The sequence below is a fragment of the Lingula anatina genome, chromosome 1 (genome assembly GCF_051362555.1).
Source record: "Lingula anatina isolate TDL-2025a chromosome 1, LinAna3.0, whole genome shotgun sequence".
Taxonomy (NCBI): Eukaryota; Metazoa; Brachiopoda; class Lingulata; order Lingulida; family Lingulidae; genus Lingula; species Lingula anatina.
This window is the reverse complement of record NC_141767.1, coordinates 15775203-15791818: the sequence shown is the minus strand read 5'-3', so window position 1 is coordinate 15791818 and position 16616 is coordinate 15775203. Positions and strand designations below refer to the sequence as shown.

The 16616-nt window shown below is 35.4% G+C and overlaps 1 protein-coding gene across 2 annotated transcripts; it reads left to right on the top strand.

Moving 5' to 3' along the window:
- The first annotated feature begins 13119 nt into the window (after positions 1-13119).
- LOC106166056 (uncharacterized) lies at positions 13120-16169 on the top strand. 2 transcript variants are annotated; one of them, XM_087001114.1, is made up of 6 exons: positions 13120-13279; positions 13689-13752; positions 15000-15119; positions 15275-15325; positions 15472-15587; positions 15771-16169. In XM_087001114.1, exons 2-5 carry the CDS (start codon positions 13726-13728, stop codon positions 15577-15579), a joined length of 306 nt encoding a protein of 101 aa, XP_086857240.1. In that variant the 5' UTR covers positions 13120-13279; positions 13689-13725; the 3' UTR covers positions 15580-15587; positions 15771-16169. The 2 variants fall into 2 exon arrangements, with proteins under 2 accessions (XP_086857240.1, XP_086857244.1); XM_087001118.1 differs by having other exon boundaries at positions 13205-13329.
- The last annotated feature ends 447 nt before the right edge of the window (positions 16170-16616 follow it).

Genomic DNA, 16616 nt, shown 5'->3' with positions numbered 1-16616 from the left:
GGGGGTAATTATCTGCACCCCCTGGCTGATTCGGTAGGCGTGACAGACATTTAAGCAGGTAAGTTGATATTAATTAAGTGAGACTCCCCATGGAGTTAGACCGATCCAGATGGATCGATCTAGGCATGGGAACCCAGTCAGAGAGAAGTTTGGCGTTGTCAAACGGCATTTTATGGCGACAACAATATCCGGAGCTTATTTACGCACATGAGCATTCTGTACATGCTTAATTTTCCCTGAGAGAGAGCATACGAACAAAACATTGTGCTTCGATATGAGAACCAGACAACTCTGGTGGTTTTAGCCTCCATATTCTAAAACTATCAATTTTTCTAACAAACAGGCCGAATATGGCGGTTTTCTTACTATATGTGATTATATGTATTATTACTGAAGATCCCAATAGTAACCAAGATGTATTTTGATTTAGCCAATTTCACGATTTTTATTTTAAAAAATTCAATTGTTAAGAGGCTATAAATCGTCTCCTATAGATAAGTGTCATTGCCTCACTTTCGAGAAATGAGATCTGTCGGTCCTATCGCGGAAGTGAAAGATTAACGTGCTATGTCAGTTAATTTCGCCGGAATATATTGGTTTTCTGATATGAATTACCTAAAATGAACCTTCCTACGTTTTTGAATGTATTTTGTAATAACATTCACACTAGCCAAGAAGTAGTATTTTCGTTAATAAGAGTGGGGGAGGGGTGCGAAATTCCCTTTAGGGCCACATACAAGACTACAATTACAAAGGGGATCCCTTACAATAAAGGCAAAATGAATTTTATTCTAAGCAAAGTCCGATGGGTTTACCTTTTAATACATGTATTGTACATACAATCAACAGAATGTTTCCAATATAATTCCTCAAAACGACACCAAAGAGCCAATTAAATAAAATCAACCAGACGGTTAACACCAATGAGGCTTTGTCAATTTGACCATTTGTTTATTTTGCGAAGTAGTTTGAATCCCGTGGTCCCTGAGAAGGGTAGTCTAAGACTGCATTCCCACAGATTTAGATCGGTCCATCTGGATCGACCTAACTCCTTGGGGCTTCACGCTAAATTGCTGTCAGCTGAGCGCGCACGGAAGTTAATTACCCCCTTTTAGTAGGCGGGACAGACATTTAAACCGGTCTAAGCTGACAGTAATCTAGTGAGACTCCCCACGGGGATAGTTTGATCTAAAATCTGTGGGAATGCAGTCTAAATTGAGGTACATGTTGCTTCTTATATCAGGGGGTCGTTCTGTTTACGCGTACGATACGATTCAGCAAGAAGTTTTCTCTAGCCTTCAACTTAAATGTTCAGTTAAAAAAATTCAACGGTTTTTACTTCGATGAGAACTTTTTAGCAGTTCATTCGATCTGTATGAAACCCGAAAAAAGGGATTAATGTTAAATCGTTTCTTTAATAATTTTTGCTGGCTCGTTACATCATTATTTTAAAGGTACATACGAACCGAGCATTGGTGGAGCGTGGATTCCCATTAACACATGTAAACCACTTCTACTAGTTTCTTATACGAGTCAAATAAATTCGCCATGCCAAGGGATAAACCGAATATATCACTCGATCAGCCATAAAAGAGCTTTAGACTGCTCCTTTCTTTAAATTTTTGGTCGGAAATTTAACCTACTTTCAAGACCTACTTTTATGCCCCATAGAAGGCTAGCAGCAAAACCCATTCAAACGTCATTTTTGGGTAAAATTAAACAATGCCTTTTGGTAATTCTCTTAGTTATACTACTTGAAACTATATGCTGGCATTTGGTTGGTTTTTGTGACAAAAAATTGACTTTGTATGCATCTTAAAGGATGATGAGTGATGAGATTGTTACATTGTTAAAATTGCAAAAACGATTAAAATAGTGGGGTTACATAATAAAAGCGGCCTTGTTTGGCCTAATCTCGAACAATCGATATTCTTTGTTGCCTTCTTTCTTGTTGTGAATGGGACTACTGGTATGGAAGTTTGTGGTACACTGCGATGGAGGAGACAAAGATATATAGAGTATTATTTCACTTTACAGTGATTAAAAAAATTTAAATATGGGTACATTTTCATCGACCAAATTCTTTTATATTTAAAATATTAATTTATTTATTCTTTTTTCTTTTTTTTTTTTTAGTGTAATGGCTTCAGAGATGTGTAATATATGCTTATGAGTGGAACACCAAAGGACAACACACGAAATTGATTTGTAAATTGTTATTAAACCGTGCGAGTCCAAATTTGCTCTTTTATGCTGTCTTAAAGAAGCTTTGCCTTAAAATACATACGTTGAATTTGTTCAGCCCACTTAAAATCTGGTGTTAAACTTATATCCATCAGCGTTTGTGACCTTGTCGGTGCATTTGCCATGTATTGTTAGTGTTGGAATTGTGAGATTACAGTTTTATAGTTCATCTTGTTTTGTCCCACACTGACAGTCAATGCTTAATGCAAGGTATGAAACGTGATAATTTAATTCATTTTTCCACAATTTTTAAATCATACATCTCAGCTTTTCGGGTTTCAAAGCACAAAACTAATGTTAAATGTATTAATTCAGAGAAATGTAGAAACGTGTCCAAAAGAAGACTGTCTCTTTAACATATCCTGCAATGTCTTAGACTTTACAGTACAAGTTCTAGACTTTTAAATGCTTGTACCTAATAACAGTTATTACAGTTATAACAGTTATTAAAGCAACTACCGACGCCGAGTCGTACCAAAGGAGTGCATCGTTTAGATTATTATCAGAACAGAAATGAAGTCTAACGCCTGCCAGTTACAGTAAATTACAGTTTTTTTAAGAGATACGCATGCCAACGATGTGAGGAGAGCAATTATAAACGTTCAGACCCTTTCAGACAATACGGTAACCTATCATCAGCTCACAATACTAAACCATAAATATTGCGTGGAACATTCTTAGTTTGCCCCAGGAACGACTGCAGTTTGTGTTAAATGTATCTAAGAGTCGTGCTTTACCAACAATTATCTGTTATAGATTGCCTCAAGTGGACCTGCCACAAGAAGGTGCGTGCGAGAAATCACCTTCTCTGAATGGGAGCTTAAAAAGAAGACGCATTTAGCTAAAATACTAAAATAAGTTATGTTAATTCAGCAGCTGTGCAGACGTTGATCTAGCCAAGCCAGATACGGTTAAGGTTTCAAACCACGTAAAGAACTTGTTAAAAAAGCATTAATCGTCCTTCGTAAGCGAAGGTTTTTCAGGTTGATTTTAGTTTAGACGATTATCAGAAATAAAACGCGTTCTATATTGTAAACGGCAATTTAAAAACAGGACAGAATAAAACACAGTTTAATAGGAAATCTACATTGAAGGTACATATGTAGGAAGAGAACCCCGCCTCCTTAGCAGCGTGACGGGAACGAATATCCTATGGGCACTTTGCCCTGAGAATGTGTGTCCTAGGTCCCCCGTTCCTAGGAAAGCATGTCGTCGGACACTGGTTCCTAGGACTAAAAGTCCAGCGGATACTCAGTGATTTTGGTACTCTAAGTCCTTCAGACAGAGGTCGATGTCCTAGTCGGACATATTTACCCAACTAGACTAGTAATAGTTGTATCCCATCATTGTTTTTGTTTTGTAGATGAAATAGTTTTAGAAGTCTTTAAACGTTATTTAATAAGAGTTTACCTCCAATATTTCGATATCTATCAGAACATCTTCAGCGAATTAGGCTATCCAGATGAATAGCCTCTATTTAGAAGATAAACTTGCCCCCTCTCCCCCCCCCCTCGTGGCCTCCGGGGGGGCAGGGGGCAGCTGCCCCACTCCTGGGATTTGAGGTGCAAAAAAAATAATCGCAAAGGTAAAAAAAAAATGCAAAGTTGCTTTCAATTCTGTGAGAAAATGCACTCATGGCCACTAGACAATCATTCAACAATCTGTTTACAAAGGTGTACTGTTTTTAGCCAACTCAGTTCATGCCAAAAAGCTCACCCTCCCTTAGGGAGCTCTCCCCCAGGCTGTTATCAGGTTATTGTTTACCCTGACTCTTTGCCCACGCACAAGCATGGCAGAGGAACACCTTAGCGGATTGGCTCTCTTGCTTGTCCACAGAGGAAGAAACGTTATTCCTGATCCTGAGACAATCTACGAAATGAAGTCCAATTGGCGTGTTGTGTTGAAAACAATGACTGTACTAATGGCAAAATGAACCCACAATTTCTGACAATTTCTGACAATTTCGCCCCCTCGTGTCCGCTTACTACCCCTCATGGCATTTTGCTCAGGCTACGGCCCTGAATGCATGTCCTCGGACACAATTTCCTGGGACTAAAAGTCCTGCGAAGGGCCTGCAGACAATTGGATGTCCTAGTCGGACATATTTACCCAAGTACATGTAGTTGTACCCCGTTTTTGTTTTGTTTGGTAGATGAAATACTTTTCGAAGTCTTTAAACGTGATTTAACATGATATTACGCTCATTATACACAGTATAGATACTGTACATGTGCATGGTACTTGTACCAAACCCTGATAAAAGTCAGCATACGCATGTTAAACATAATTTAAAGATTTAACGAGACTTACCTGTAAGTTGAAGATTGATTGGCATTAAACTCCCATCGTCAAATAATTTTATATTATAAAGTTTATGTATATATTTATATATTCCGTGAAAAAAAACATTATTTGGTTTGGGGCATCGTAACTTTGTATTTTTAATGAGTTATATGTGTGTGTGTGTGGGGGTGGGGGGGCAGATTTACTTGTTGTATGCAGTCTAATAAATCAGAGCAGCTTGTTTCAGCATATATATTACATAAATGATTTTTTCTAATGAAACTGGTCTTGTGGTGTAAACTTTTCTCACAGACCAGCATTTGTTGGTCTAAATAATTGTATTGTTAACCAATACACATTTTGTACAAGGCTCTAAGGAATAGTAAAAAATGCTAAAAGCAAAAGGATGTTATAGTAACAACGAAAATAAATCATGTGTAAAAGCACTCTAAACAGCTATTTGGAATATTTCCATTAACCATAAAATAAACAAGGTATAAATTGTACCAAAATAATGATAGGATAAAAGTAACAACTGAACGAAAATATAGTACACATAATAACAGTTATGGCCAATAATCTAAAAATCACATAAAAAGTACTTCATAGATGATTAAGTATGTGATAAAGACCTTGTATAGAATGCAATGCAAGAGTTATTTATTAAATAATTAATCAGATGTGCTGTCCGAAACACTTTCTGTCTCGCTAATACTGTCACCACTTGATGTACGTAAATGTGATGCATCCAAACAGCCTTCTCCACAACATAATTTTCGATTGTATCCCTGCCTCATGGCAAACCCCATATACCACAGGACTGAAGTGATATGTTCACAAATTCCAACTGTCTTGGGACCTGCTTTACACAGGCAGTACCAGACACTGATGGGTCTAGTTTTGCTATGGGAGGTCTGAATCCATAATGTGTACTGGTGGCTAGATGTGTGCCTTAATTAACTATTTTGGCTCTGATTGAATCAGGTGTATCCTTGCGTACACTGACTTCAAACTGGCATTCTAGCAGATGCTCATCAGTATATTGGCTAGCTTGCTTTATCTGGTAAAATTCTGGTAATTATTATAGGCTGTTGGTCTCTTGTTTGGACTATTTACCAAATCAATAGGTTTTCACTGATCTCCTTGACAAATAAAGCCATTCATAGAATTTTGGTGATAAATAAAAGAAAAAAAAACTCTACAAGTGTAATGCTGGTGTGGAAGTGATGGAGCCTTTTCATGCAAAATAAACGTAAAAGGGGATATTTACACAACAAGTTTGGTTGTACAAAATGTACTTTCATGCCCATTAGAGGGGGTTGGGTCGAGCCACCCTTATGTGTAAAGGTCTATTACAGCATGGGTCTCTATATAAAGTAGAAGCCACCACAATGTACATCTGCTATTATGATAATTAATATAACTTTGAATATCTGAAGCACATTTTACATTTAATCTTTCTTAATCTTAAGAAATAAGAATTGAAATAAGATATTGTTATAGTGAGAAATAACGACAGCAGTTTGGAGCTTTCGAACGTTTATTCACCGACTCTCTCTTCATACAACTTCACAAATATTTATACTCAATTTCTCCGTACTGATCACGCATTTACTTGTTTTCTTTTCCATTGTCTTTGCGTGATTACAAAATATTTTCCATTCGCATGTTGCAAGTCACCATGCAACATTTCCTTATTAGGTAATCCCTAAGATACTTGTTTTCAATTAAAGATATCTAAAATATTATTTGGATTACTCATGCTTGGCCCTTATCCAAAACTCAGTTATCATGTGATAAATAGATGATCAAAATTAAAATATGTTATGAAATTAACCAATCACATTAACTGTTACTGACTTTGACCTTTCCATCTTTATCTGACACTAAAAACATGTTCTACACTTGTTGACTCTTGGAGAAACTTAACTTACGCTCAATAACTCTTTGTCCCTTTTACTCTTTTGATTCCGCTTTAATTGTTATCTGTAATTAGTGAAAGTGTAAGTAATTTGCTTTACAACAATATACTTACTGTATTTGGACTCTATTTCCTATCCATATTTTCCCTTCTTTTTTTGATAGCATGCTTTACATAAAAATGACTTTTCTTTTTTTGGTTGCAATTGAAAATATTTTACTGACTCTAACCCCTATTTTTCTTTTAAAGACCTACATTTTTTTTTTGGGGGGGGGGGGGGGGGTGTTCTTTTTGTACAAAACCCAACAGGCATAGTTGCGTTGGATCAACGTTAAAAATATTCATATAATATTCATGTAACACATTCAACACACAGAGTCTGCTATTCTCTGGGAAACCTGGTAAGTTTATGATTGGCTGATCTTTTGTTGGCCTAGACTGTTTAACTAATGCGTCAATTAAAAAAGCCACTCCTGTGTCAGTTTTTAACACTGTTTTAAGGTTCATGAGATAAATTGACTGACATCTTTGTCCTGATATCAGTGCCACCAGCATAACTAGTTTGCGTGTTAGATCTTTGTCCGAAAGTTTTGAATCTGGTGATAATTTCTCTAGGTATGCTAATACAATATTTGTATCCCATGTGTTTGGTACCTGGAAAAGAAGGTCTGCTGTGAAATACACCTTTAATGAAACGTTTGATGAGCTGGTTAGATCCAAGTGCTGAGCAATCTTTCAGTTGCACAAAAGCCGATAAGGCAGATCTTGCAGTGCAGATGGCACTGTAATTAAGACCAGCTTCAAACAGTTCAGTGAGAAAACCGAATTTTGATAGTAATTGCACAGTTTCTCTAACATTCTCCTCACAAGCTTCCTTAGGTTCACCTTGTAAATATAGATCATCCAAGTAAATGCTGGAAATGTATGCTTTTGACCTTAATTGTGCCAAAACTGGTTTAAGAAGCTTAGTCCAGATCCTGGATGCAGAGGCTAGCCCATTTGGAAGTGCAACATATAAAAAAAGACTGCCTTTCCATCGAAATTAAAAAAAAAAAGCACCATCTTATGTTAAATTTCTATCTTTTAGTTGATTTTACAACTATTTCATATGGGAGGACGCTTGTGGACGGTATTTATTACGTGTGGGCTGTTGTGTGGACGGTAATTAGTGCTTGTGGACGGTAGTGGTCGGTTGTGCTCGGTTGTAGACGGTAATTAGGTACACCCATTGACAAGATAGATTTATACCTCAGATAAATCAAATCTACGTTTATGCAAGTGTTTTTTTTTTCATTATGAAGATGTTAAAACAATGTGTTTAGGCGCATATTCTAAAAACTTCTTGATGTGTAGGTAACATCTTTCAAAGGGTTAACTCCGCCCCAACCACAAACTCTAAGAACCTCTAGGAATGTCACACGATTCGTCGTAGGTCTCCACGTGGTATTTTGTGTCCTCCATGCCTCCTTTATTTCAAAACGTACCAAATGACAGTGAAAATTGCAGTTGTGCCTCATGTTAACCACACAATTTTTTTTAATTTCATCGGTAGAATTAGTAGTGGTAGTAAAGATTTACATGCGAAATAGTCATGATGGGGAAAATTCTGTGCAATGGCTTTCTTTTAAATTTTGTCTGTAAAAATTTAGTGAGTGGTCTTTAATAGAATTATGTGTCATAATTCTAGTACAGCAAAGTAGTAACAATTGGAAATAAAAAACAGGATAAAGGTTTACTGATGTACTTCCATTTCTAATTTTGGCATGTTTTCACAATAATTCCATAAAATATAACATGTCGCAGTGGCGGATTTAAAGGGGGGGTCAGGGTTCCTAAATCATAGTTCTAAAACGTACCAAAGGGCACTATTTACTCTTTGAAACACCTAAATTTTTTCGGGGCCCTTGAACAGGCCCCGAACCCCACACCAAGGGGGCGATGGTCGGCTTCGCATCCGAGGTCTGTCGTTCAGGACCCCCTAACCTTCAAATAATCCTGGATCTGCCCATGACATATATCTATGTGACGAAGTTGTTGTCTTTATTTTCTGCCGTTACGCGAGGTAGTAAATACAACTCTTTTATATACTTTAATATTATTTATAAATCACTTTCGAGATATTTCCCACTCCGCTTTCTTTCATTTCTGTCTTTACCTCATGCAACCTTTTAGTGGCCTTCTTCCGTTTACATTGCCATAAGAGCATGTCAATCAACTCAGTTACTCTACAAAACACTCCTCGCTCCTTATTCACTCATGGGTGTCCATTACTAACATTGCATCTACACGTATAAAACAGACCATATGCCATCTGAAAACACTGATTTTCGCCATCTGTTTATTTTCTAGTTGCCAATAAATGGATACGGTATAGGGGACAGATTTTTCACAGGAATTGCGGGTTTGATCGCAATACAACAATACAAACAGCAATAAAATGCATTTTGTTGCAAGACGTTTGTCAGCAATAAAAACAACTGAAATTCTTCCAGCATACATGAACTTTTTTATTCCTTTTTATGTACAGACACAGATGTGTCTGTACATATAGCCATCATCTGCGTCTGTCGTCGCCGTCGCCGTTGCCGTCGCCGTCGTCGCCGTCGCCGTGCACTTTTACCGATAACACGATAAGTGGAAAACTATTTTTTCTTTTGGCTTGAAACTTACAGAACTGATGAATATTCATAATACGCAGGTCAAGTTCGAAAATCAGCATGATCAGGTCACTTGTAGGGAATTTATTCTGTTTTTTCACTTTTTTCAGCATATATGCAGGACCGATAACACGATAAGTGGAAAACCATTTTACCTTTTGACTTGAAACTTACAGAACTGATGAATATTCATAATACGCAGGTCAAGTTCGAAAATCAGCATGATCGGGTCATTTATAGGGAATTTATGCTGTTTTTTCACTTTTTTCAGCATATATGAAGCACCGATAACACGATAAGTGGAAAACCATTTTACCTTTTGGCTTGAAACTTGCAGATCTGATGAATATTTATAATACGCAGGTCAAGTTCGAAAATCCGCGTGATTGGGTCATTTTTAGTGAATTTAGTCTATTTTTTCTCTTTTTTCCGCATATATGCAGCATTATTTTAGAAGTTATGCTGTTTTTTCACATTTCCTCAGATTCAATTGTTAGGCATGTTAACAGTCTCATTATTGAACTAATAAGATACGTAAAAGTGTTTGTTTGACATTTCCTGCATCTTAATAACATTGTTAGTTGATTATGTAAAAATGATGGTAAACTTGTTATTGTGTATTATGTTATAAAGTGTCAAAAATGGAAATAAACAAATACCATTGCAGTTTGTCAGATTCAATCATCTACTATATTCATTATCTCAGAATGGAGGAAATTGGACATTTAACACTGTTCTAATGATATTTTTCCCATCTCATCAATTTTCTTAGTTGATCATATACAAATGGTAGAAAACTGTTTATTTTGTTTTATGTTAAAAAAGTGTTTTAAAAATGGAAGTAAACCCATTGCAGAACAGTGCTGTCTTGTTTCAGCATATATGCAGCACCGATAACATGATAAGTGGAAAACCATTTTACCTTTTCCCTTGAAACTTACAGAACTGATGAATAATCATAATACGCAGGTAAAGTTTGAAAATCAGCATGATCGGGCCATTTTTAGGGAAGTTATGCTGTTTTTTCACTTCTTTCAACATATATGCAACGCTAATAACACAATATAAGAAAAACAGATAGGCCAATTGTCATTATACTCACAGGAGTAGTCAAACTAACTAAAACGCAGGTTGAGTTCGAAAATCAGCATAATCGGGCCATTATTTTAGAAGTTATGCTGTTTTTTCACATTTCCTCAGATTCAATTGTTAGGCATGTTAACAGTCTCATTATTGAGCTAATAAGATACGTAAAAGTGTTTGTTTGACATTTCCTGCATCTTAATAACATTGTTAGTTGATTATGTAAAAATGATGGTAAACTTGTTATTGTGTATTATGTTATAAAGTGTCAAAAATGGAAATAAACAAATACCATTGCAGTTTGTCAGATTCAATCATCTACTATATTCATTATCTCAGAATGGAGGAAATTGGACATTTAACACTGTTCTAATGATATTTTTCCCATCTCATCAATTTTCTTAGTTGATCATATACAAATGGTAGAAAACTGTTTATTTTGTTTTATGTTAAAAAAGTGTTTTAAAAATGGAAGTAAACCCATTGCAGAACAGTGCTGTCTTGTTTCAGCATATATGCAGCACCGATAACACGATAAGTGGAAAACCATTTTACCTTTTCCCTTGAAACTTACAGAACTGATGAATAATCATAATACGCAGGTAAAGTTCGAAAATCAGCATGATCGGGCCATTTTTAGGGAAGTTATGCATATTTTTCACTTTTTTCACCATATATGCAACACTGATAACATGATAAGTGAAAAATCATTTTACCTTTTGGCTTGAAACTTGCAGAACTAATGAATATTCATATTACGCAGGTCAAGTTCGAAAATCAGCATGATCGGGTCATTTTTAGGGAAGTTTTGTCACTTTTTTCAGCATGTATGCAACACCTTTGTGCTATATGACGGTACTGTATGGATAGCAGTCTTTAAAATTGTCCCTTGGGTGATCACTAATTAAATTAAGGTCTATAAAGTCACTTGCCTACTCATTAATTTTCAATTGGCCATTAAATGAGATTACATAAACACTCCTTGAGATTTCCCTGTAAAGTCCCATAGGTTTAGCTCTCTTAACTGTGTCACAAAATTAGGATTTGGTGATAATTGTGCAGATAAATGGTGTTTAACATTGCAAATAATTTACAACAAAAAGAATGTGTTATGCCAACATGCTATAGATGAATAACAGTGCTTTATTTTTCTCAAACTTGGTGGGGTTATTAATATCAAGTTAATACAGCTATATTAAAAGTTTGAATAGCAGCTTTATTGGAATTTTTTACATTTTATTAAAAATTTTTTTTAATTATTTTTCAAACACTAGCATCTTCAAGATGTGATTTTATACTCCCATCCACCGGAAGTGCTGTGCATTTTCTGTATTTTTGTATATAATTGTTATTTCTTCAGATTTAATTCTTAGGCATGTTAACAGTCTCATTATGGAACTAATAAGATATGTAAAAGTGTTGTTTTGACATTTTCTGCTTCTTAACAATATTGTTGATTATATAAAAATGACGGTAAACCTGTTATAATATTGTGCATTGTGTAATAAAGTATCATAAATGGAAAGGAACTCATCATTGCAGTTTGTCAGATTTAATCATTTACTATGTTCAGCATCTGCAAATGGAGCAAATTGGACATTGAAAATTGTTCTGTTGATATTTTTCCTATGTCAACAATTTTCCTAGTTGAACATTTAAAAATGACAGTTTATTGATCATTTTGTTTTAAAAAAGGTGTTGAAAATGGAAAGAAAATCATTTCAGTACAGTTATCTCTTGATTACATTTGGGCATTTTGAAAGTGTGACTCTGAACTTCCATGGCCTTGAAGACCTTCCCAAATCACATTTTCTGAATATTCATGATACTTTTATTTTTTTTATAAAAAATTTGATGGTCATTATGCTGTTAAGTATTATGTATTATTGCATGAAAGTTGAAGAAAACCCTATTTTGGACACTGCTGCCAGGATAGCGATTAAGGGAAAACCATGTTACTTATGATACTGAAACTTAGTGAAAAGTTTCATAAGACAGAAGTGCGCAGCTTGTGTTTGAAAACCAGTGTGATTGTTTTCTGTTTTGGAGGCAATGCAGGTTTATAGAGTGCTATACTGGCATTTTCAAGTTGTGACTTATCACTCCCATCTGCCAGGAGCCCTGTACTCTTACTTTGTAACATTTTCTGTATTTTGTTAAGTTACAAGAATGATTCTTAGGATTGACATACAGCCAAAAAAAAAAAATTAATTATATATATATATATATTTTAAAGAGTTTAAGCAATTTTTTTTTGTGTGTAATTTTCACTGTACCTCATTCTGGCATTTCCAAAGTTTAACTCTTATCAGCCTGACACCTTAGGGACTATTTCCAGACCCTATCATGCTAACTGTGGATCGATCTATCTCCATGGGAATTCTCGCTAAATTGCAATCAATGTAATTGGCTTAGTTGTCTGTCACGCCTACTGAAACTGGCATGCAAGAATCCTAAGACTCTCAAACTGAAAGCAATTTAGTGAGAAACCCCTTGGAGTTGGATTGATCCTGTTATGTTAGATTGATCTAGGTATGGAAACTTAGTCTAATGCTTGATACACATTTTACTTTCATCCTAATCCAATGTTATGCAGAATAAGAATTTGATGTTGGCTATGCAGTTACAGTAAGCATAATACATTAGGTCATCAGAATTGACAGTATCGTATTTCCTGCGTTTTTATTTTCTGGTTTTTGTCTGTACATTTGACAGCTTTGCTGCCTTGTTTACTTACTTACCCCAGACACTTGAAACGGGTGCAATGCAAGCGTGTAGGTTTAATGTATTAAACTACAGTTATAGAAGAATGGGTTCATTATCTAATGTGTAACATCTATAGTTTAAGAACGTCTGAATACATTAAATGTCTAAGGGAATACAGTTATTTTTCTAAAAAGCTATCAGATTATGAACATTTGCTTTTTCTCGTGAGAATGGTTTGAGCCACGACCCCTCACCTAAAATGAACCCTACCTGTTGATATTTACATAACAATAAGTCCTTCATCGCAACATGAGTTGTCGTCCAGATTGGTCACTTGTCAGTTCAACTGTTGGGCACCGTTTCATGAAGACACAGAATATGCAAGGTACAATTGCGAGTTCAAGCTTTTATTAGGCATAGAAGAAAATATATCTTGCAAGTATCATTATATGTACAATTATCTTTGTAATAAAACGCTAGAAACGCGTAAGTTATGTCAAATGTTTATAACTCGTCTTTTTAATGTTGTATATCAGAATACATGCAGAAAAATCGGTGCACACAGCTGAACTTTGAGTAGCATCTAAATTTATTTGATATCCTTAAGCACTGTGAACTCTCCATCTTTTTGAAAATGTTTGACCCTGGACAATTGAATGATCGCAATGAATATGACGAATAAAGCTTATGGTGCTCTTTAACACTGGGTTTTGATACAAAGATATGGGTTCCCCATTTACTTGTAAAGACGTATTTAGTTTGCAGTTATTAATACTTCTTAATGTTTCTTTTAGATGAATGGCGTGAAGTGTAGGCTGTTTTCTGCTGTAGATGGACGAGCCGTCGGATTTTGTTCAGGTAAGAACTTATTAAATATTTCAACACACAAACGCGAGAGCATACCTTCGCGCGCACACACGGTTTCTCAATGCACTAAGTTTAATGCTAGTAGTAAAAGAGGAGTTTTAAGAGCCCCGATCCTTTGCGGTACAGTATACTTTTAATGCAATTTTTAGTGACCCTTGAAGCCTAAATGTGGGACATGATGCTAAATGTAAGCGAATTTTAATAACGAATGCACTAGATGCCCTTGGATACCCTTTGAGGTGAACTTTCAAATATGTGACAAGCAGAGGGAGGGGGTGTTATCTGTTAAGCGGATTTGTCAACAAATTAACACCTGAAGAACGTGCAGGCGGATTTGCAAATATAAAGAAGAAAGACGTGTTTGGTGTATGCGCGTCTGTCACTGTGAGTTCGTATCGAATGTTTGTCATACGAATACAAAAAAAAAAAAAAAATCTAGAATACATTTGGTGTTGTATGAGTTGTATTTTATACCTACTGAACGCATCACTTTTTCTTTGAATTGGGTAAATAAAAAGATGCACATGTGTTATTACTGACCCATTAAAGAGGTGGCATTGAGTTTTAGACCCCATTCCCAGAGATTAGATCGATCTACTTTAGATAAATAAATAGCTGTCAGCCGAGCGGGCACGAAAGTTAATTACCCCCTTACAGCTTGTAGTAGGCGGGACGAACATTTAAGCCGGATAATCCGACAGTGAGACTCCCCGCAGGGATAGATCGATCTAAAAGCTCTGGGAATACGCCCTTAGTTAAACGCGTCTCACAAAGGGAAGGGTAAACAAGCACAGGTCCGTTCACAGTCCGGTAGCATTTGGCTATATATTCATCTGTAAAAACCTACTCTGTACTAATATAATATTCAATAACGGAAAGAATTGCAGTCATTTTGTTTGCCAAATACGGTCGTTGTCTTATCATTGCGTTTTTGATATTGAATAACTTTTTTTTATTCAAAGGACACGTTTGAAATGTTTTATTTTATAATTATTTGAAGAAAAACTTCACAGTCATTATGTTTTTACTGAAAAGAATTGCAGAGTCATCTTATCTTGCCAAAGATGGTCACTGTCTTTTCATGGCATTAGGGATATTGTACAACTTTTCTTTATTCAAAGAACAAGTTTGAAATGCTGTAATATATAATTATTCTAATATTTGATATTAAATTAGAGAAAAAACTGCAAAGTCACATATTTTTTGTTGCATATAAATACCCCAATTCTCATTACAAGCACACCGACATGCCGCAGAAAGAGGTGCAGCACTGCGATATTTGTCACGGCTATATTGTAGCCGTGACAGAAAAGGAATTAGGAAATTACTATGTGAAATCGTTTCACATTGAATCACAGGTACGTAACGCATGTATAACATACAAAATATCAGGCAAGGCATTTTTAACTAAAACATGTCAAATTGTATTTTTTAGCGGTGGAGATTTCTATGTATTGCATATATGCACTCAATGCAATCGGTCTTTTGACAAACAGTGTAAACTTATTTACAGGTGGACGAGGACCAACAAGGCCTCCAAATAGGGGTCTACAAAGCCCACAAGGTAAATATGTATTACCCTCTTCTAACGATATTTGATTGGCCTAGTTTGTGAAAGATTAGCTATTTCATAGTATTGAAACTACATGGTTTTAAATAAATATCATCATCCTGTACAATACGGCAATAGCGAGCGTGATTTTTTTTCAGCTTGAAGAATTTATTGTTCTTACTGAAGAACAAGAGATGGAACAAGATGAAGAAGAAGAAGAAGAAGAAGAAGAAGAGCAGGATGAAGAAAAAGAAGTAAAAAAATAAAAGAAGAGGTGCGTTTTAACATTTTGAGTCAAACTTTACCAGTGTCGCCTAATTTTAAAACATGTTGTTGGCTAAATATATTCATATTTTTCCGTGTAAATGTAGTATTTTCCTGTCAAATAATTTTTATCATGTCATATGACATATCTTTTAACATTTCAATATACAGAGTAGTTAGTTTTTTTTTTCAGAAAGCAAAGAAGATACGGAAGTTTGCAGAAAAGTCGTTTTCTGTGCCTTTTTTGCTTTGAATTCACACTTAAAATAATAATAATAATAATAATAATAATAATAATAATAATAATTTTAAAAAATCTTTTGTTTATTTTCTTAACCGAAAATGTTGATAACAGTATATGTTTGAGTATTCCTTGTATATCGAGTTAAAATAGAAACCGAAAAGTGGTTCTGGGTGGATAAGCAAAAGATTTTACGCTGCACTTTATGAATCTTTGAACTGGAATCACGGTTAATTCATTTTACCTTAATCAGATCGTAACTCAAAGGCAGCTTAGACCATACACATAATAAAATTTTTCGAGATGTATATTTGGTTTTTTTTTTTTTTTTTTTTTTTTTTTTTTTTTTTTTGCTTAATCACCCAGATCCCTTTTACCTAGCACCGACATATTCTACTTACCAAACACTAATACGAAGTTAGTAAATCCATGCATCTATTTAGCAGTTAGGAAAGGTATTGTCGGTCTTGCAAAGTCCTTTCATATTTTGTGTTCGGCCTACACCCATACATTGGGCAGCTATAACACAAAAACAGCAGTGCTGGTCTATCTGTATAGCCAGCAGAAGTATAATCAAATGGGGTCAGATGTTTGCACATCCGTTGTGCGAGTTACTGATTGAAGTGCTTTGCACACTGTCGAAAAGACTATGAACGGCGTGGCATGTTTAAATAAGTCTGAACAATAGCCACCCCACTGTAAAATATGGTCTTACATTGAAAAAGGCGTATTTAGACGGATACTGATTGATTGAGACACAGAATGTATTTAAATTGAATCCGCATTCATGGGTCCTAA

Coding starts and splice junctions, on each gene's coding strand:
- LOC106166056 (XM_087001114.1), top strand. CDS start 13,726: ATGGACGAGCCGTCGGATTTTGTTCAG. Junction 13,753..14,999: donor AGCCGTCGGATTTTGTTCAG/GTAAGAACTTAT, acceptor TCTCATTACAAG/CACACCGACATGCCGCAGAA. Junction 15,120..15,274: donor CGTTTCACATTGAATCACAG/GTACGTAACGCA, acceptor ACTTATTTACAG/GTGGACGAGGACCAACAAGG.